General features: G+C 55.5%; 1 protein-coding gene across 1 annotated transcript; it reads right to left on the reverse strand.

Annotated features, from left to right (window-relative positions):
• Positions 1-1,478: 1,478 nt before the first annotated feature.
• On the reverse strand, positions 1,479-19,203 carry LOC130884127 (cytochrome P450 26B1). Its single transcript, XM_057785101.1, has 6 exons — positions 17,802-19,203; positions 14,373-14,597; positions 6,791-7,066; positions 6,458-6,613; positions 4,963-5,247; positions 1,479-4,603 (listed from the first exon to the last, which is right to left on the reverse strand). The coding sequence occupies exons 1-6, from the start codon at positions 18,003-18,005 to the stop codon at positions 4,211-4,213; spliced, it is 1,539 nt and encodes a 512-aa protein (XP_057641084.1). The 5' UTR covers positions 18,006-19,203; the 3' UTR covers positions 1,479-4,210.
• Positions 19,204-22,085: the final 2,882 nt, after the last annotated feature.

Here is a 22,085-nt window from a genome sequence, read left to right on the forward strand (position 1 = left end):
AAATTCCAGCCAGCAGCTGCCTGGAGACAGGGGAGTAGAGCTAGTGCCATTGTCTCCCTCCTTGATCCCAGCGCCATGAGAAAAAAGCAAGGGCTGAGGTGATGGCAGGACCAGTTCCCCATTTGCCTCTTTGCCAGCCCAAGTCAGGGCAATCAGGTCATGGGCACCCCTGGGGCTGTGCTTCCATTCCCTTTGCTGCCACTGGGATGGGTAGAATTTACACCCTGACAAACCACTGCCTCCCACACTGCTGCTACTTCTGGCAAAGCCTGGGCCTGTCTAAGGGAGCTGCCGTGAGCACTGTCCACCAAGCTGGGCACCCATCCCTATGCCACCACCTTCTCTCTTTTCTCTGTGACCTTCAGGAGGTCACCACCACTGCAGGATTCTACTATTGTGGAACAAGATTCCCCCTGCCTTTTCCACTCTGAGAAAGGCAAAAGGTTGTGGGTGAGCAAACCCAGGGATGGAAAATGGGGAGATTGCATTCACCATACAGAAGAGTAGGGGGCCAGGGTCTGTTACTGCCTTGCCCTAGTGCCACTGTCAGCTGCCTAGGTGGCCAGTCTTTGGATCTAGACTGGGCAAACAAGGCCCTATGCTCCAGCATGCCTGGGTCCCAGTGGGCCTGGACCTGGGCAGAGCCTTGGTCAGACTATTAGAAAGAACTGAGGTGACCATACAGTGATTTTTGTCAGGCCAGCCCGGCCGTAGCCATCCCAGGATAGAAGAGGACCAGAAGTAACACCAACAAAGCATCCTGGCTCCTAGCATCCGCCAACATACCCACAGCCCTGGTCCTTAGAATCCTTATGGGCACTGCTTGTCCCAGCCCTGCAGGCTATGCCTCTGCATGCCCCGGCCCCAGGTCTCTGGGACAGTCCAACTGTGGAATAGCTTAGGAGTGGGACATTTCAGCTATCAAAGTGGCTTGCAGAGTACTGTAGACTGGTGGCATATTGACCCCTATGACCATCCTGGGGCTCAAAACTTACAGTACAGGAACCTGGTTTATTTTGTTCGGTCCATTTCCCAGGCATAGGTGGTTGTGGGACGTACTAGATCCCATAATGGCCGTGAAACAGATTTGGAAAATCACCTGCACAGGCAAGAGGCTGAGGTCAGAACAGGGACTCCCTCCTGTACCTGCCATGGCTGTGCATCTCAGCCATCCTTGCTCAAACTGATGGATGAGCCTTGGGGCTCTGGTTCCAGTGCAAAAACCTGGCATACCTGATCACAGTCCCACTCGACGGGTATGGCCTCCCTCCCAGCTGCCAGTTCCCCCATCAGGCCCTAGACTTGCCACAGCCTTTTCCATGTGTGGGAATGTGGGGCAGAACTCCGTCCACAGTCTAGAACTTCCTGACAGGTTGGTTTGGGCATTGCTGATGAGCTATGAATAACCCCAGGAACCTCCTACTGACTCTGAAGGACAAGAGACCAGACAGCCAACAGAGACGAGGGTGAGTCCCCACAGTTTATTATGGAAGCCAATAAAAGAGCCACATTGAGTATTTCACAAAATGCATGACATTCATTGTTGTGATATGCAACACGGAATATTATATACACATCAAAACCACACGACAGGCAAAACACACACACGGCACCAGCTCATACCAAAAGGAAACACACAAGTGCTTTATCAATATTAAAACAACTGTGATAAAAACATATTAATATTTTGAACCATGTTTACAATAAAGAACAATTCATATTTTACTAAATAACAAATATTTAACAGCAAAAACTTTATACTAAATATCTATTTTGAATTATAACAAAAATAGTACTTATAATAGTTTATAAAGACAGACACAAAATTATAACATTTATGAAAAAAATGTGTATAAAATAATAGAAATCTGGGCAGGGTCAAAATGGTTGCCCAGAACGCACACGCCAGCGCCTAACTTTGAAAGTGCTTCAATCTGCAAGCCCGTGGCAGGAAGTTTTGTGGGGTTTAATTTTTTAATGTCAAGTTACAATAGTTAGGAATGTGAGAGTACATCACCCATTAATGCTACCACAATGAAACACACGAACACGGGGCAGACACAGCTACAGAGGGCACCTGGGCTGGGCCCCTTTGCCTGTCACCTCTGAGACCCATCCAGGCAGATCGTCTTTTCTTCCTCCCACCCTCACAGGGATCCCCCTCAGCTTTTCCTTCTCCACACTTCCTGGGCTGACCCCCCAAAAGGGAAGACCCCTGAAGCCTGCTGGGGCCCTCCAGTGCCCCTGCCCCTCGCCAGGGGCCAGGGTTACTGCATGCATCTTCAGTCCAAAACAGATGGCTGCAGGCAAGCAGGGCTAGCACGCAGGAAAACGAACCTTCCAGGCACTGAGCTGGTTTGGGGGGTAGCATGCACCTATGTCATATGCTTTGATGAGTCTTTACACATTTTGGTCTGTTTCAGATCTGGGAAAGGAAATCGAGGGATTCTACTTATTTTTAAGTCCACGTTAATTTTGCTGCTAACATCTGTGCTAATGTTCTTGCTTGTGTCGGTTCTGTCAGGAAAATGCAGGAGACCACTGAAACATCTGGGAAGCACAGCTTACAGAGGAGTCCCCGCATGGCTGGTGAGACATGACAGTGGCCATCTAGGGTCAGGTTGATGTGGGATGTCATTCTGTGTTTGTATTTTCTTGCGCAGAGGGCCCACTGCCTTTGTAACATACAAAACAATGGATGGAAAACAAAAGCAAATAGAAATCTGAAAACAGACAAAATTGCCTAGAGACTCACCAGAGCCCCCACACCCTTCCAAAAGGGGTCCTGAGTGGCCAGGAGCCCCTCCTCCTCCACCCAGTTGCTCGCACTGGCTGCTCTGCAAAGGAACCACTTCTGACAAATCTCACCTATGCCTGCCCTCTTCCTCCGTCCTGCCTCCTTCTCCAAGGCTTTCTATGGCAACCTCCTTGCAGTGTCTCCAGACCCCCTGGGGCCTGAGCCTTTGCAGAGGGAGGGCTCTTTCTACTTACCTCTTTGCTTTCATCTCTGCCCACTCCCTGAGCTGGGCTTGGCAGACAGTGGCATGGGGGTGGGGTGGGTTTAGGATGGGGGTGGGGCGGGGAACTCTCCCAAGAGCAAAGGGACAGAGGGTGAGGGTTAAGGAAGGGAAGGCAACAAGTCCTTTCAGAAGAACCCTATCCTTACATATCCTCACTTGGGAAGTGGCTGGCACTGGGGCAGGCAGTGAGCGAACAGGAAGTGGTGGCCCCAGATGCACCAGCCCAGGGCTTTAACAGATGCGAGGAGGTGATAAAAAAAAAAAACCACCAGGCAGAGACATTGGGTGTCTGACTCTGACATTAACCCTCACCAGGGAGCTGGGTTAGACCAGAGACCTATCTGCTTGCCTCACATAAACCCTGAAAAGGAGAGCCAGGACAGAGGCTGGTGATATTTGGGGTGTGTGCTCCAGACCTCAGTGTGGCCAAGGTCAGTGAATAAATACGGGGTAGGGGGCAGGGGTGGGCAGCTGGGAGTCCAACTGTAGCCGAAAACCACCTGGCTCAGTGGGTCCTGTAGGGGAGGAGTGCCAGTGTGCCTGCCCAGGGCCACCAAGAAAGATGCTGGGGATTAAGCCTATAGGCTCCTGTACCCCAAGGTCAGAAGAGAGAACAAATAGCAGCAATAGGTAATAATATCCAATGTCCAGACTGGTTAGGCTGGTGCAGGGCACCCTCAAGGCCGGCGGCAGCTCTTGCCCTGCCCAGGTTAGCTTAGGTGAGAATCCCCAAGATGCTGTTCTGGACACCATTTGAGCAGTGAAAGGAGGCAGGGTGAAGGGTGCCAAAGAGTGCTCCAAGGGGTCCTCCTCTTGTCTTCCCTTCTGCCTTCACAACCACCAGACAACCAACAAAAAGGCAAGGGGGTAAGAGGAGGGAGCATTCAGAGGCTATATAGCATATTCTGCTCTGCAGCTCAGCCAACTGGCGCTAACACTGTCGTGGGCACACAGAGCCCTGTCCCAGCCCTGTCTCAGGAGCTAAGCTAGGGGGCAGTGGAGAGCCAAGAGAGCAGGAGGCAGGAGGGGGCGGGGCCCTTGTGGATTTGGGGAGGGTTTGCCAGAGAAGAGGCCAGAGGAGGACAACATAGGGGGACTGCTGGCCTCCCACCCAGCCCCCCTCCTCACCCCACAGGTTTCTGTCTCTGTCCCCCACCCCTCTGCTGGGCTGGGCTGAGACCAGAGTGAGGCTACACCGTAGCACTCAGCATGGCCTCTGTCTCAGGCAGAATCTCATTCTGATTGGAGTCCAGACCAAAGAACTTGACACTGAGGCCATCCACAGGGTGCAAGACGGGGACCAAAGTGATGCGGGGGAAGGTCCGGGTGGCCAGCTCAAAGCGGCTGGTGCTGGCCAGCTCCACCGCCAGCACCTTCAGGAACAGCTTGGCCAGGTGTTTGCCCAGGCAGGTCCGCACACCACCACCAAATGGGAGGTAATGGAAGCGGCCATCCTTGTCCTCGCTGCGTGCCTGGCTGAAGCGGTCAGGGTCAAACACGTTCACATCCTTGAACACAGGCGCTGTGTCGTGAGTGTCTCGTATGCTATACATGACACTCCAGCCCTTCGGGATCTGGAAACCCTGTAGGGAGATGGAACAGGGGGTCCGGTGGTGAGAGCCAGAAGAGGCCCACTTACCTGTCCTCATCCTCAGCTGTTCAAGGCCTGTCTCTGACCAAAGGCACACCCTCCCACTCCCCACTTGTTAGTTCAAGTCTCCATATGGGTCACAAGCAGTATCCCATATGACACATAGGTTGGCTTCATTCAGCTCTACATTTGGGGTCTCTCCCACAAGCCTGAAAGTTACTAGAAGCAGACACCGTTCCCTGCCTCCTGCCCCCACCATCATGCTGAGGACCCCAAGATGGCCACATTTTCCTGGCGTTTAACCAAAGCCCCAGCCACCCCACTATCACGGTGACTGGAGGCCAGCCTCACATCCAGTTCGAAGGTCTGCAGCACGGTACGGTAGCCACCAGAGATGGGCGTGAAGAGCCTCATGACCTCCTTGATAACGCAGTCCAGGTAGCGCAAGCCGCTGAGCGTGTCCAGGCGCAGGGTGCCCTCGCAGGGGCAGCCACCACCATGCAGCAGGCCCTGGGCCCGTAGTTCCTCCCGCAGTTTCTCCAGCACAGCAGGGTGCTTCAGCAGCTGCATGATCAAGGATGTGCTGGCACTGGCTGTGGTGGCATAGGCTGCGAAGATCAGCTCCAGGGTACCATCCTGCGGCAACAGAGAGACAGGCACACAGGTTAACCTACGCAGCTGGCTTTCTCTAGAGACCATCTGCACTGGGCCTTACCTTCTGGCAGTCAATACTTTTGTTCTGAGCTTTATTCTCAAAAGGCTCCTGGGGAACGCAGCTTGACCTCCAGCCTGACTGGAAACGCATTGCTATGACTTAGGGCAGGACACAGGCCTGCTGGCTCCAGAGCTTCGGTCACTTTTTGCTTGGTGCTGGGACTCATGACCAGCACCAGCAGGGCTGCTCAGTGAGCTCACAGGAAGAGAAAGGACATGCTGCAAGGGCTCTGCAGTGTGTGTGTGTGTGTGTGTGTGTGTGTGTGTGTGTGTGTGTGTGATGGGTAACTAGGTATCTATACCCCCAGTTTCTTCCTCCACCACCAGAAGAAGTGGTCAGAAGGGCAGGCAGGATCTAGAAGCAGCACAGTGCAGCAGCCAGGAGGACCCAAGAGAGGACTGCAGTGGAACCCAGAGGTTCCATCATCCCAAGGTCTGAGTACTTGCTAATGAGGCTACAACAGCTTCTCCCCAGCTTCCTGGGAGAAGTCTAGATACCAGGTAAAGGGGTCTAGAATGGGGGTGTGGATTGGGGATGAACAAGCCTTCCCAAGTGGAAGAGTCCCCCAGACAAGACTCTTCCTGCAGGACCCAAGACAGAGGCCAGCTGTGCTCACACAGTGGAATGGACAAGAGTACCAAGCACGACTGGGTAATTGGTAAGAGCAGGGAGTCCATATTACAACCAAACATCTCTAGAGTCTAGAGCTGGCCTCCAGGGAGTAGCCTCTGGGCATGTGTTTTCTTGGGACCATGGAATGAACTGAAGAGTAACCCAGCTCAATGGGAGATGCCATCAAGCCTCCGCCAGTCGGTTTGCAGGCCTGAGGGTCAATGTTCCAGAATATCTTAAGAACAAGAGATGGATAGGGGTATGATAGAGCTTACAGGATAGAGCCACCCAAGCACACAGTGCTCACCGCCCCAGGCCACGTGCTACCGTGAACAGAGCAGCCCCAGGCATCCTTCCGAGCAAGGGCAAGGATGCCACTCTGCTGCCTCCGTGCCAGTGAGGCAGCTACTGCCACTGCTGCTCAGAAAGCTGGAGCAAAAACAGCCAGGCAATCCCGCACTCTGGGTGAGGGAAGTGAGCAAGTAAGTTCCACAGTGGGGCTTGGTACTGCCCACCCACCTTCAGCTCCTGCATGGTCATCTCCTTGCCGTGTTCCTTGCTGCTCTCAATGAGGATGTCCAGGGCATCCGAGTAGTCTTTGCCCTGGGTACACTGCAGCTTCTCACGGATAGCCTTCTCGAGGCCCTTCTGAAGGATCTGCCGAGCTTGGATGCCCTAGGGGAAAGCGGATCGTCAGCTCTTCCTGAAGGCAGGGCTCTCTCTAAGCCTCCAGAACATAAGAAATGCTCCAGTCCCATCCCATTGCCACCTCTGCCCTCGTCTACCTGTTCCTATGTCCCGTGCTCCCAGCACCTGTCCAGCACCCTCTCTTTGCCTGCATCGGATACTCACCCTTCGGTAGCCACTGAAGGGAAGGTCCAAAGGAAGAGAGAAGACATTATCCACAAACTGCTGGTAAACCTCAAAGAGGTGGCCCAGGTCCTCCTCAGGGATGCTGAAGCCCAGCAGCACACGCACGGCCATTCGGAAGGTAAGTCGTTGGGCCTCCTGATATACATTGATGGCCTCCGGCTGGCTACTCCACGCTCTAAGTGTGTCCTGGATTACCAGTTGGATCTTGGGCAGGTAGCTCTCTAGCGCCTCATGGCTGAAGATCTTGGAGAAGACCTGAGGGGCCCAGAGGCAGGTGGTAAGGGACCTGCAGCCAGGGGGAGTGCTACCCACACTCCTCCTACCAAGCTCCCTGAGGGTGGCCCCAACCCAGATCCCTGTGCAGTTCCCTGCACTGAGCTATCACTTTACCGCCTGTGTCTGTGAGAGAGTGGAAGGCTCTCCAAGCCTTGGGCCACCACAGGGGCTAGGGTGGGGCCACACAAAGGAAGGGACTATCTGAGTCCTAGGACCTTGGGCAGAAGTGTCAGGAGGGGGGGTCACAAGTGTCTGTTTATAGCACACGTAAGAAATTAATATATGGCTCTCCTCTGCTCCACTATGGGCAGGCAAGAGAACCTATCGCGAGATAGAAAACAGGACTTTCTAGGGACCCAAATTGTCATCAGTCTCCAAGTAGTGACTATTGGGTGGAGATTTTAGGACGTGTAGAGGCTGAACCATTCAAACATCTACAGTGTGGCCAGGCCTAGAGGCAATAGTGTTCTACCCAGGATATTGCAAAGTCAGACCCTTTAATTCTGAACATCTTCTAGGACTATCAAGGGCCTCTGTTCCCATCTCCTGGCCTTGCACCCATCCCCCTGATTGGCTGGGCAGTGCCCCGCCTCCACCCCGACATCAGCATGTTTTCACACATGATGGCCAAGAGAGGGAGGGTGTCTGTTTATTCACTTACAGCCTGTGGGCCTACTTATATCCCCACAGACAAACTCAGAGCAGGAGGCACCCCCAGAGCTGGAGAAAGAGGAAGAGTGCAGACAGGACGCCCACCCGCCCGTGCGCGTGAAACCACACAAGCACACGGCCCTCCCGTTTGCCCCCCAAACACAACCACCGCACAAGCTGTAAATGTGAGAATTTCCCCTGCAGTCAGCTAATGGAGGAAAAGGTAAGATTTTCCTGGCCTGTACCCTGCATGGCTAATGGGAGGGCTGGTTTGCAGAAATAACAGTGCTGGCCCTTCAGTGGCCCAGCCATTTCACACAATAGCACTTTCATTCCCCGGTTCCCAGTGGGCAGAGGGAGGGGAGCGAGGCCAGTGAGGGCCAGAGGACCATGCTGCCCAGGCCAGTTTCACTGCCAAGAAACAGCCTAAAGGAACAAGGGTGACAGGGGGTCTTCTAGGTCACTCACACCTTGTCCAGTTTGGGGGGTTCTGGAGAATTTCCTGGCAGGGGGCTTCAGCTGTAGAGGAAGACTATATTGTGTGCCAGAGCCCTCGTCCTGGTATTCTTAGAAGCAGGTTCAGCTTTCGGCCAAGGGGTCTTAACGGGGAATGGAAATGTGGGCCCTCGCCCTCCGGAGTCCAGTTAGTGACTACAGACCAGAAGAGGGTTCTACAGAGAACAGAGCTCTGTGGGGTCACCAGGAAACAATGGGAGGCCCAGAGGAAAAGTCCTGGTGACTAAACACAGTGAAGAAGCCAGCTACAGGGCAGGAGGGGACAGCAAGGCCACACTGGCTGAGAACCAGCAAACTCCTGGAAATGGGATAGGGTATGAAATGGCCCAGTGGAGATCTGGGCCCAAAGATGGCATGGGCAGGAGGGACAGTATCACCAGAACCAGACTAAAGCCAAGCAAGTAATCGGGAAACAGCAAGAAAATGGTAAGGAAGGTCAGATTGGGTGTCCAGAGAGGCCTAACTTATGGTAAGGGATTTGTCAGTGTGTGTCTAGGGTCATGATGCCTACCCCAAGGCTTTGACTTCCTTATCCATAAGATGGTAAGACATACCCAAGAGACCTCTGGGATATCTTCAAGACACAGAGCATCTTAGAACCTATTCTCCTTTCTCAAGAAGAAGCTCTTCCCAGCAGCACAGCCCAATCGCACCTGAGCTCTGTGGAGACAGCCAGGCACCCCATACCTCACACTGCACCAAGGCCCTGGGGAGCCGGCACAGGCTACCCCAAAGGCTGACAAAAGAAGGCCTTTCTGAGAGGGGTCCACTGCGATAATGGGAGAGCCCCTTGTGCCCCTTAGGTTACATTCCCTGTGCCATCTAGCGACGGCTAACTGAATCACTTCTCTGGCCTGAGGGGCCCAGGAGGGCAGGCACAACCCAGAAAGACGTGGAAGGTCTGGGGCTGAGCAAGGAACTCCATGGCAGGGGGTCCATACTTGTCCCCAAGTGGGAAGAGATCCTGAGAAAGGCCAGAAACCATGGCAACTCTCCCCCTGGAGCCCCAAGAAGAATAGTGAAAGACCAGGCTCTTGCCTAGACCAGTCTCTGGCTGGCTATGCCTCTGTGTCTAGTTTCCCCATTGGTTTTCTGAAGAGTTCATCTAGATGCTTCTAAGTCCCTTTCTACCCAGACGCTCCCCAGTTCCCTCCTGCTCCCTTTTGAAAGGTGGAGAAAGCACAGGCATGGGGACCAAGCAAAGGCCGCTAGTAGGCAATCTAGCAGCGGCCTTTGCTCAGAGCCTCCAAGTCCATGGCCCTGCCTCTGGTTCAGCTGCTCTAGAGATTCAGGGGCCTCCCAGGTACTGGGAGGACGCCAGGTTTGCATCTCTGGGTCTGTGCCCAGGGCTAACAAGGCAGGCACTTCCCAAAGCGGGGCAGCCCAGAAACCACCAGCCACCACGGAGGACAGCAGGAGGTGCCTGCCAGGGCAGGGAGAGGCCTGGGCCCCATCAGCTTGTTGGATCTGAGGCTGCTGGCCACTGGGGTCAGGCCTGGGGCACAGGGGAAGGTGCCTGGGAGCGGCTCAGTATGAAGACAGTTCTGGCCCAGGAGCACTGGCCCTGACCACAGGCAACACAGTGGCCAGGTTGTCTTGTGTTTCATGGGGTCTTCCCTGGGAATTCCCAGAAGGAAGCCAAGAATGCCACACAAATGTCCATGGGAAGCAGCCAAACCCCAACAGAGCTCTGCCGATCAAGCAGCAGGTATGGACTTGGCAAGGGAATGGGTGCAGGGAGGGCAAAGACAGAGGATCCTGGAAGAGACTTCAGAATGCCTACCCCAGTATCCCCATAGACTCAAGACGGCCTGGAGGGAGGACTATTCTAAATGTCCCTGAAGAACATTCCCTGGCCCTTTCCATCTCCCCAGTAACAGAGTTACCTCCGTTGTCTCTCTCTCCCTGTGGCTAGAACTTGATTGCATAGAGCCTAGAGTGTTCACCTCGGCTTGTCCAAGCCGAAATCCTCTCTAATTGTTCTTACAGATGTCTTCTCTCCCAGCCAGACTTTCTCTCGCCTCTAATCTGGTGTCTCTGGGAGGGGAGGTGACCTTGTAAAAGCCCACAGCTCCACAGAAGCAGTACCCGCCTGATCAGCCAGCAGTTGAGGGTGGATGGGCAACTCGATGGGCAGCCACAGCAGCGGGCAGGGCCTGAGAGGGAGCCCACTGCCCAACCAGTGACTCAGCTGAGGAGGAATGGAAGCTGCTGCCCAGGAGGGGTGGGGGCCAGGCAGGCCACCCAGCCAAGCCACCGGAGCCTCGGCCTGTGGAGTGGAAAGAATAACGGAAGGCCGGCAGCGGTCTGCAGAGGGGCGACGCCAAGGTGTGTACTTTAGATTCCAGTAAGGAGGGGGACCAAAGAGGGTGTCATTCTCCAGTCGTCTGCAATGCCATCTGGCTCCCCTTCACCTACGCCTGTCCTCACTCATCCCTTCTGGTCATACAGGGTGAGCCAAGCAGCCCCCTACCCTACCTGCACACGTCTCCCTCCCCATGTGGGTACCCTGATACCTGCCACAGGCCCCCAACCAAAGTATTGGAAGGGTGGGGAACAATTGGCTGCCCAGTTGCTTACCATCTTCCAGCTCCAACCTCCCCTTGGAAAGCTGAGAGCCAAGGGAAGGACTTTGGAACGTCATAGAATACAGTCTCCACCCTGCTGTAAGGATCCTTAAGGCCCTGGTTCACACCAATCTTTTAGGCTTGGGGAGCCCAGGATGGCTACAATGAATGGCATCAGGGCTCAGGGCCAGAAAAAGACTCCAGCCAAGCCTCCCCTCACCACACCAAGGTCACATTTGCTTTTCAAAGCTAGCAGGGTGAGGGGCTATCATCGGGACAAAGTGGGACTACAAGGAGACATCAGGGGAAGGACAGAGAACGGAAGGAATACAGGAAGCAGAAGCCCCCACACTCACCTTGCCTGCTTCCCTGCACAAGGGCAAGCAGAGGGAGGTGCCCACACCCAGATGCCCTGGCAGCTGGCCTGGGCTTCCTCCCCCACTGACCTTCAAAGAGATCCACTCCTGCCACGGCCTTCTCGGCAGCCCCTGGGCCCACTTGCTGAAGCTACCTTAATTTCTGGATGAAGGAGTTCATCTAGCAGGACAAAGGCTTTGTTCCCTTGCAGCTGGGCTGTCTGGCTATACTACCTACTTCCCTATGGATCAGGAAGCAGTTTGAGGCTTCTGCCCTGAGCCAAGCCTGGATCCATGTGAGCATGTCTATGGCTACAGCCTGTGTGACGAGCCAGAGGTATCCAGAGCCTAGTGGGGCTGGGCTGGCCTCCCCCATGATTCTATTACCATCAATCACTCTGGGCTCTGCCCACCTGCTGGACGGGAAACCGGCTTTGCACTCCGTGGGCTCTTGGGTCCCCTGTCTCTCAGTGCTAAGACCCAGCTCCATCTACAGAGACACGTGGCTGAAGAGCAGGAGGCTTTCCAGAAGTGCTACCTTCTTTTTCTCTTACAACTTCTTACCCCTACCTCCTCATCCAGACTCCACCCATCCTTCCTGGGCAGTAAGCCAGCCCCTCTGTACAAGCTGTCAGATAGGATCCTCTGCCCCAGGTCGGGAGGGGTTTCAAAGGAAGAGACAAGGAGGGAGCTTGAGGCCTGGCTTCCAGGGGTGATGAAATCAGCCTAGGGGGACACTCTGGAGTTCTGCAGGCAGTCCCACCCCTGCTAGCCCTAGACCACCAGGGCAGCCAGGGCCAACATGTGGAGTGCATGCAGGGATGCCTGTGAGACGCCCTCTCCCCACACATCTGGCTAGACCTCCCAGAGAAGGGGTAGTCACCCACCTCGATGGAAACAGTGACTCTTCTAGCTCTCAGCCAGCCATGTCCCGGCACACCTGGGCCCCACTTCCTGCACATTCATCCTAACCAGGCTGGGGCGTGGCCCTCACTGTAATGTGAGCTGCATTACCCTCACTCTGGCCATAAGGTGCCCTCCAGGCTTTTGCATCTTCAAAACTGACCTATCTCTTCAGGGCAACATGGTCATTCAGAGACATGGCCCCTGCGTATTCAATTCTTGTCCTTTCTATCAGGTTCTACTTCCTGAGGGCAAGGATCAAGCTCCCCACTTCTTAGTACCTATGAAATTCAGTGAACAGGATCACAGATCACACTTCAGGGTGACTTGAGAAGGATCCTACCTACGTGACCACCATAAAACAAGCGCGCATACAGAAACCCCCTCTGGATTTTGTTTCTGGAGCTTGGGTCAATATGTTCTGGCCTTTGACCACTCTCTATCCCCAAGAGCAAAAAGGCCAGGAGCTCAGAGGAGGGGACTCCCCCACAACCCCCCAGGCACACCATTCATCTGTCTGGTTCCCTTCCTTGTCCCCTTGCTTCAGATGGATAATGTGGACTCAGACCTTGATTTTTCCTGTCCAGGCCTTTCCCATCTGACTCCTGGAAGACAGGGCAACTCCGAGCTGTAAGAGGGTGAGCTTTCACTGCACTGGCCAAAGCCAGAGCCCTGTGTGAGCTGAGCCCTGAGGGGAGCTGGGCCTCACTCTGGTCCTGGTCAAGACTTCTTCCTTCCTCTCAGCACCTTGCCCCAACCCCAGCTTCCTGCAGCCCCAGTAGGCAGGTCCTGGTAATGCTGCAGGCTAATGTTGCAGGCTCAGTGAAGACTGGGGGTTCAAATCTCAGTCTAAATCAGAGATCCCTCTGCATCAAGTCTCTGAAGGGAAGTGAGGAGACAGTAGCTTGGAGTTGGATTCCCAGAGATCGCAGCTCTCTTTCTCTTCGCTCCTTGCAAAGAAGCCATGATGGGGTCTCAGAAACTCAAGGGGAAAACCACTGCCCCCAGCCCCGCCCCCATTTGTCAGCAAGCTGTGTTAACTGCTGCCAGCATCCCATCAGGCCTTCAGAAGCCCTTATGTAGAATTCTTGGGAGACCTGCACATCTTCCTTTGATTTTTTTTCTCGTGTGTCTGTGTGTGTGTGTGTGTGTGCGCGCGCGCGCGCGCGCGCGTGTGTGTATTTCTTTTGTGCCTGCCAAGGAGAACGACCCTTACGGGACGGTTCAGAGAACATCAAAGCTCAGAAGCTTCATCAGTGATTGTCCCACTACTCCCCAGTTACCCAGACCACCTAACAGTAGGGCTGTTGGCAAAGGGCATGATCCCCCCGGTCCCGTCCACCCTTTTCCTTGTTCCAGTGCTCCTCCCCAAGGCAAGAGGCCCCTTTTCTTCTTCTTAGGTTCCAAACCTGAACGAGTCCTCTGACCCAATGGAAAAAACAGAGTGAAGGAGCCTTGCAGCTTCCCTTCTGGCGGCTTCCAGCCCAAGGCCGGCGCCCCGCCCGCCCGCCGGCCGGCTCAGCCTTCGGGTTACTGCAGTTCAAACAGCACGTGCCGCCCGCGCTCCCAGCCCAGCGGTGGCGGCGGCGCAGCTGGAGGGGGCGGGGAGGCGTGCTGCTTGCGCTCTGGCTCGCCTGCTGCGCGTCTCTGCTCTAGCTCGGGAAATCCACCGGATAAACACCCACTTTCTCTTCCTCTTTCTGGAGGCTGGGTGCGCTTTGAACCTCAGCGCACCTAGACTGTTCTCCCAGCCCTTGTCCTCCCCGCCCCCACCGGCCTGCATGCCAGCCAGGGCAGGGGCCCCAAGCCCACCCAACCTATTCCCCGGGCTAGGTCAGGAGACCGCTGCCCACAAGGTATCGCCAGTCCTGCAACACACGACAGAATCGCTTTCCAGGCAACCTGTGGCTGCTCGGCCAGGTTTGGTTTTAGCATGATCGGTCTTTGGGGCTTCATTGGGGGAAACTTTGAGAAATAGGGTTGAGGAGTGGGGGGTGGAACAGCCCGCCCCGCCCCCTTCTTTTTTTTTTTTTTTCAGTATTGTGGCTCACTGAGCAACCGCATCCACCACTGCAGACCCCACACGTACAAGCTTTATCCAGACCATATCCAGGCAGGCCCCATTGACCTTAGTGGTGCCACCGTGCAGTGGGCCACCTGGTCAAAAGATGCATCAGTGTGGATCAAGAGGAGGCCCAAGCCGAGCCCGGATTCGGGCAGGAAACCCTCTAGGCAGGGAAGCTCAGATTTCTGTGCTCCTTACCCGAGGAAGGCAAGGGTCTGCGCTCTTACCTTGCGCTTGTTGCGGTGGATGTCGCCGATGGAATTGGCCACCGTGTTGGGGCCCAGTAGCACACGTGCACTCCGCGGCCATTCGGTGCTCACTAGCTGGTGTTCGCCCAGGAGGATCTTGCGCACGTTCTCCGCACCGGTCACACGGATCAGCGGCCGACCAAGCAAGTGTGTTTTGAAAACGTTGCCATACTTCTCCCGGCGCGACGACTGGAAGTCGGAACCCTGCGGGAATACACCAGAAGCCTCTCAGGGCTCACAGAGGATCTTTGATGCCCTTGCATCCAGCCCCACCCTCGGCACCGGCCATCCGGTTCCTGTCATCCCCCCAACATTCAACACAGGCGCACATGTACCACACACACACACACACACACACACACTTATGGGTTTTATTTTTCACGGCGTGCATTAGGACTGGGAAGTGGGACCTGAAGAGTAATAAATAATGCTGGAGGACTAAGATGCAGGGGCACCCACGGAAGGCTGTTTTTGGTAATGGTTTTTTGGGGGGGCTATCCCCGACGACTGAACCTGAAGCTGGAGCCTGCTCCCCCACCCCTGCTCGACAGAGTCTCTCGGAATAAATATTTCCAGGCTCTAGGCCATGGGCTGGCGAGACCCCGCAGGGTGGCCGCAGGCCAAAGATTATTTATAGCGGCGAGTTGTGCATGCCCGAAGGCTGTCCCCAGAGAAGGGGGTTGGAGTTTCCTCTCTGCTCCGGTGTGGCCCTCCGTGGGCTCTGCAGGGTGGAGTCTTGGGCCCAGAGCCACGACTCTCTTGAAATATTTGTCCTGGGAATAACTGGGACGAACTTTTGTCACCGCCCTGAAATTTGGAATTGGAGCACCAGGAAGGTGCTTCTGAGGGGCGGTGGGATGAGGCACGGTGACCCGCGCAGGTAACTGGATCGCGGGGCCCTGAACGATCCCTGTGCTCCATGTCCAGCTGCCTATAGTGCCAGAAACCTTCATAGTATTCGCCACCCAGCCCGCCTTAACTCTTCTCCCGCCAGGGTGCAAAGAGGCTGAGAGCCACCTGTCCAGTCTCTCCCGCCGGACTGCAGAACTGTGGCCGGGGCTCCCGCCTTCGTGTTCTCTCAGGAACGCGTCGTGGCTCCCTCCACCCGGAGACAGAACGCTCCCCTTCTCCCAGGTTGTGCCCCCGCCCCACTTTCCTTTCTCCAAGGGAAACTATACTCCAGTTAGAAGTGAACACGCCCCAGATGCGAAAAGTGACTACAGAACCCAGATTCCTAATGGCTTTTCCACATGCTTCTGGGCCCGGCTCGCGACAGGGAACGAGCCGGGAACCCCCGCGCCACCTGGAGGGGCTTGAGCCGGGGACGCCCCCATCCAGACGCCGGTTTAGACGGCGCCGGCTCCTTTAAGAGAAGTTGGGCGGAGGTGGGGTGCGGCAGAGGGGGGCACCGAGCGGGGTTCCCGTCTTCGTCTGCCGCGCAGTCTCCCTCGGTCGGTCTCACTCCGTCTCTCCTCTCCCGTCTTTTCCTCTGTTTTTCTTTTCTTTCGACACAAAAGTTGGGTTGTGAATTTTCCGAGGTCGCCGCCGCCTCGCCCCCACCCCCGCCTCTGATCTGCCTAACTATAATTAAAGTGCGTTTTTTGTGGCTTTAATAAAGAGTTATTTGTCCGCCGTTTCCACGGCCTTCACAAAGAGGACTTTCATAGGGGCGGCCGTTCGGGCCGCGAGTCCAATTTATACAAAAATGTATTTTTAGCCCAGGGCTCTGTTTAGATGGTGCTTAGTGGAAACCGAGAGCCCTTGGAGGTCCCCCGTAAAATCTGATAAATTACTCCGAAAAAAACACCGGATTCGGAGGGTTTGCTTTAACCCCTTAAGCACCTCTGATCCCTACCCCCGGGGGATCTGACCCCCAGAGACATGGACGCCCTGGCGAAGGGTGCCTCTCTGACTTCTGTGCTGGCTGCACCACACCCGCAAGGGCCCTTGTGGGACTGAGAAAAGGGGCAAGGGACATGGGGGAGGGGCAGGTCAGGAAACAGGATGGGAACGATGATTCCGAGGCTTTGCTTTAAGCAGGCGGGAACCGTTGCCCACTTGAGTTATTTTATTTTCTAAATTCCCGGCTAAAGCCTGGACCACCGCCACAGTTAACCCTTTAAATGTGGAGACAAGAAACAGGCAAAAGAGATTTGGTTTCTAAGGATCGTCCGATTGGTTCAAGTGAACCCCACCCAATTGGACAAACAACTCCCCCAAAGAGATGGTCCTACTGTGAGGCATGGAGAAATCGGGGGGGGGGAGAATCTCTCAAGCCCCCTCCATACCCACTCCTCTCCTGTCACTCGGCCCCCGATTAGGTGCAGTGGGGTGTGTGTGTGTGTCTGTATGCCCACGCGCACTAACTGCACGCGTCTATTAATTTCAAGCCAAGCTTTCGCACGTCTAAACCCATAGGTCCCCTCGCACGCGCGCTCATCTTTCATTTCTCCTTTTGAGGGGTTGGGGTTGTCTGTTTAGGGATATTCAGGTTGTCCTAACATCCGTGAAGCGATCACCCGCCTGACAAACTCACCTCCCGCTGTTACACCAGAGGTGCACTCCCCCCCCCCAAAAAAAAACCCTGGGGTGTATCAAATTGCAAAAGCGATTGTCTAGCACTGAACGAGGTTAACTCCAGGTTAACCTGCTTGCTACTTACCTGGGTCTGGTCCTCAACGAGCTTGGCCCCAACTGTCACCAGAGTGGAGTTGTGAGGCGTCCAGTTGCATAGGCACACTCTGGATTTCTTGCATAGCTCTCCCAGTTTCCCTCTGCTAAACTGTCCCCACCCAATAAGCAAACAGACCCTTTTCCCCGAAAGCTGAGAGCTCTCAGCTCTCTTGCCTCGAATTTCCCTTAGGTTACCTTTTTCCTCTCCCACCATAACACACAGACACTGACGCGCGCGCGCACACGCGGACACACAGAGTTGTGAGTAGCACCTTATATCAGTGTACCTGAGCCGGATACACTGCGGGATGTTGCCCGGGTCTTAGTGTGGGCTATTCCAAGCTGCTACTGGCCCTCTCTTTTACCTCTCAGCGTCTAGGTAGATCCCAGGACGCTAACCCAGACTGGAGCTCAGAGACAGAGACGAAAGCTAAATGACACCACTCCAGACTTGGACGCCCGCAGCCCAGGCGCACCACACTTGGGAGCCATCACTACTCCTCACGGCCCCAATCCCCCCATCATCAGCCCTCTGAACTAGCTCACCCGGCGCCCGAGGACTCTGAGCCGCACTGCTGGCGAGCTGGGGAAACCCAGGCGGCGCCGACTAAGACAGAGAGGGGCGGGGCGGGGACCGGCTAGCCCAAGCGTCCGAGTGTCCGAGCTACCGGCGCCCCCTGGCCGGGCACCCGTGGCTAGCGGACTCCAGGAGCAGCTGGGCGAGAGTGCGCTTACCTGCAGCAACCAGTGGCCGGTCTCTCCGATGAGCGGGAATCCCATGGAGCCCTTGGGGATGGGCAGCTTGCAGCTCTTGTCGCGGGTAGCCGCCCAACGCAGCTGCCACAGCTGCTGCGACACCGCCAGCAGCAGCGTCACGGACACCAGGCACGCGGCGAGGGTGGCCAGCGCCGACACCAGCTCCAAGCCCTCAAAGAGCATGTTGGCGGCCGCTCGGGGGATTGGCTGTGCGGGCCGCGAAGGGGGAGGGGAGGGCCGGACTAGAGTGACGGGGGAGGGGAGGCTGCGGCCGGGGGTCCTGGCACCCCTCGGGCGAAACCCAGGAGATGGGGCCCAGAGAAGGGGTCTGAAGGCTGCGAGGTGATCGAAGAGAGGGAGGAAAAAAATTTCCTGGAAGAAGAGAGGAGACACGAGGCGACTCGAGGTGTAACTTTGTTTGTTTGTTTGTTTGTTTGTCCCTTTACGCGGGCTTAGGGCTGCTCTGGGGAGGTGAGATGGAGCTGAGTCAAGCTGGTGAGCCTGCTCTCCCCTCGACCATCACACTAGAAAAACTTTGGAAAACTTTATCCACCAGAAGCCTCTCGGAAGCCCTCTACCCTGCTCAAAGCGAGGGGAGCAAAAAGAAGGGGAACCGAGAGCTAGCGGAAAGTGCGGTCAATTTATCAAAAGTATACCTTCAAAATTTCTAGGTGCATAAAAAGGAAAAAAATCGGAATGCAAAAATTCCAACGAACCCAGCAACTTTGGGGGCTTGGGAAAAGGCTCCCCAGATGAGACGAGTGCAGAGGCTGGAGCGGCCGCGGCACCCGGAGGCGGGCGAGGCGGGCGCGTTGGCCCGAGCGCGAGTGCAGAGTCGGCGGGACGCAGCCGGGAAGGGACGCAGCCGGCGACAGAGCCCCAGGCGGGCGCTGGGGCGGCGGCGGCGGGCGGGAGGGGTGAGGCGGGGTGGGGAGGAGGTGGAAAACCCGAGCCCGGCTATCTATCAATTAAGAAAAGGCAGTCTGTCCCGGGACGCAGTCTCTCGGCTCTGGAGTTGCTGTTGGGGAAAAGAAAAGAGAGGAGGGGGGAAAAAAAGAAAGAAAGAACGGCAAAAAGGGATGAAAGAGGGGGGAAGCAGGAGGCAGGACTTCAGGGCTGGTGGTTTGAAAAGCGTCTCTCAATCTGATTTGATCCAAGGCAAGGCGATGCGTGTGTTTATATAGAGGCGGGAGGCGCGCCGTGGGCTCGCGGCCAGCTCCCCCCCTGGGCGCGCTCACAAAGCGGGAGGCGTGGTGAGAGGCCGGCCGGCTGCCGAGCGTGTGAGCTCCCGCCGGCCTCCCGCCCAGCCGCCCCGCCCGCCGCCCGCCGGGGACCCACTTGTAGGCGCCTCAGGATCAAACTCAGTTCACCTCGCGCCTTCTTTTCCTTCTCGCCCGCGTCTCGCCGAGTCCAGCACCTACGGACGGATGAGATGAGACACACACGCCCCCGCGCGCGTGCACACACACACACTCCTGCGCGCGCGAACATACGCGCGCGCGCACACCACACACAAACACACACACCAGACACACGAGCGCGTGCGGTGCGCACTCTCTTGGTGCCCATTTGGCTACTAAGCTACTTCGCTCCCGCCTTTTCTCCCTCCTGGGTCCCTGAACCCGTCTTCCAGCTTCCCGCAGTCCCCTCATGGAAGGCCCTTGTGGGACTGCCCACATCGGTTGGGGCTTGCCAGAAGTCTACCGGTAGCCTATCCTGCGGGATTAGGCTGCAAGTACCACGTAGGTGTAGGTGTCATTCCCTCCCAATTACCTCTAGTCAGGGTCCTTATTCCTAATCTCTGCTTCTCCAAACCTCAGTTGTCAAGATCCACATGTCTCTTACCATAGAAGGCCTGGAGGGTCACCAGTCTTGTGTCTATCCCGAGCTACTGACGCTGAACTCCTCTCCAACACCTCCGAGGACACCCTCCTACCCCAGTCGCCCCGCCCAACCCACGCATTCTGTAGTTACAAGTCAGCAGCCAGCATTGTCCTAACTAACTGCAATACTGGTCCCAGAAAACGTCCAGTGCCTGAGACAAATGCGGTGGCCCCTGCAACCAGGAGGCCTGTACAAACGTTCATTGATACGTTTGAATAAGTAAACATGTTTGTGATCCCGGCCACCTTCTCAGAGCCTTCTCAGAGCCGGCCACAGGGAGCCCAGAGCGTGAGTCTGTGTGATGTGTGATTGTGGCTCCAGGCCGCACCTGCTTGTGCTCCTGCCTGACGTCGACCCGACATTGGTGGAGAGTTGGGAGTCTTTCCTTGTGTCTGCGCATCCATGGATCTGCCTGTTGCGTGACCTCTCCTGAGAGCCTGAGACGGAGTGTGCACACCAGCGCCCCGACATCTGCCTGAGTAGCGCATAGCTCTCCCTGTCCCGTGCCTCCGGTTTTTCCCCAGCCCTCTTGTTCTCACGTTTCACTCCCACACTCCAAGAGAAAATAATGATAAATCATCCAAGGCACCCCAACTGTGGTTTAGTGCTGGGCTTGTAAAGAAGACTAGCCCACCCTTCCCTGTTAATCGTCCCCTGCGTCCAGTACTTGATCTGCTTTAGAGTTCACTAGCAGAAAATGCGCTAAAGTCGCCAAGACGCGCGCTCCTGAGCTGCTAGGAGAGCGCTGCCTCCTCTGACACCGGGCGGGCGGGCATCGGGCGTGCAGAGCTCGGCAAGCTCCGCTCAAGCTCCTAGTGCTGGGTCAGCTCACGCTCACTCTTTGCCCTGGAACCCCACCTGGTGGATAGTTGTAGTACTACATCTGCAGGGGACACCATCCCAGCTTCCTTCACTAATTGTCTTTTCTTAGCCAAACACCAGCTCCAAATTGCCAATTTGAAGGCATTCCTAGAGGTCCAGTTTAAAAATCCCTAGGTTGTCCACCCCACAGAACAGCTGGAACTTGGACACTCAGTAAGTTCTATCAGGATCACTGTAGCCTCAGAAATAAGAGAGCTGGGGGGTGTCCACGTGGGGAAATTTGACTTTACAGGGCTGCTTGGCAACCAAAAATAATGAGGCCAATAGCATTCCAATCTCTCTGGCATGGTGGCAGAGTTTGGTTGGGGAAATCTCGGGTGCCTTGCTGTCTTGAGGTACCCTAAGAATATGGTCAGGTTCCCAAAAGTACCATCTTCCATTTTGCCTGATGAAACAGGTGAAATGGCTTTCGGGAAAACCCACCACTGGGCCATCCACCTGTGGGCAGAGGGACACTAGCATAGGCAGATGAAGGTACACAGTGAGGCGGCATGAAAGCGGGTACTGAACCTATACAAGGGCATTTGCGTGAGAGCCTACCCATAGCCAGGAAGTGCCCCCATTTAAGCTACCAAACCGAAACCATAGGACCTGCCCACTCTGGGGTCAAAAGTCCACTCTCTCTAGTACGTCCTCCCACTCTCTGGCTTTGGGAACTCTTCTGCTCCTCTCTGCCTGGCCTTCCCACTCAAGTGTGAAGTGGGGCGGGAACAAGGAGGGAATTCTAACTCCTTGCGGCTGAGCTGCCAAGTGAGGTCCTGGAGAGTGTCCACAGGGACACTTAGCCCACAGCAACAGCTGCAGTATTTCCTAATGGGAAGTGTCTCTCTTCACATCCCAGTGAATACCAAGGAGAGAGGCAGAAACACAAGTAGTAATATACACGGCTTCTTGGAGGTGCGGTGGGCTGGCCCGAAGGTTGTGCCTAGCACTTGTGAAGAGGCTAGCTGCACAGAGGGAGGCCACGAGCCACCTCTGCTGCTCACACTCACAGAAGAGACAATTTAGTAGTGCTCTGGGTGGACTTCTGATGCTCGTGCCAGATGGAGGCTCGCTGCACAAGCCTGTCCTAAAACAAACCTTTGACCATATTAACCCTGAATCCTGGTCACGGGTACACACTGTCTTTGACCCCAGACTGAGTCTCTGTACAGACAAGCATTCCAGGTCCACCCTAGACCACAGAGTACAGCCATTGCCTTCCGGACTGTCCCTAAGCTAGAACTCAACCCAGAATTCTCCTGAGGCAGGTTAGGGCTCTAGGTGAGAACACTTCCGTCATCCGGAACTTGAAATGATTTGCTTGTATCCAGATGGGCAGGCCAGTGCTGGTAATCTCTGTGTGGCTCACAGAACCCTCTCCACAGTCCTGGCACATCTAGGGCCTCTAACTCTTGCCTGCAGTGTGGGGAAGCCTGGATTCAGGGACTGGCCCCAAAGCGCCCCAGGTACTTTGAAATCAGCCAAAGCAAACAGGGACCTCAGTCAGGGAACACT

The sequence above is a fragment of the Chionomys nivalis genome, chromosome 1 (genome assembly GCF_950005125.1).
Source record: "Chionomys nivalis chromosome 1, mChiNiv1.1, whole genome shotgun sequence".
Lineage (NCBI taxonomy): Eukaryota > Metazoa > Chordata > Mammalia > Rodentia > Cricetidae > Chionomys > Chionomys nivalis.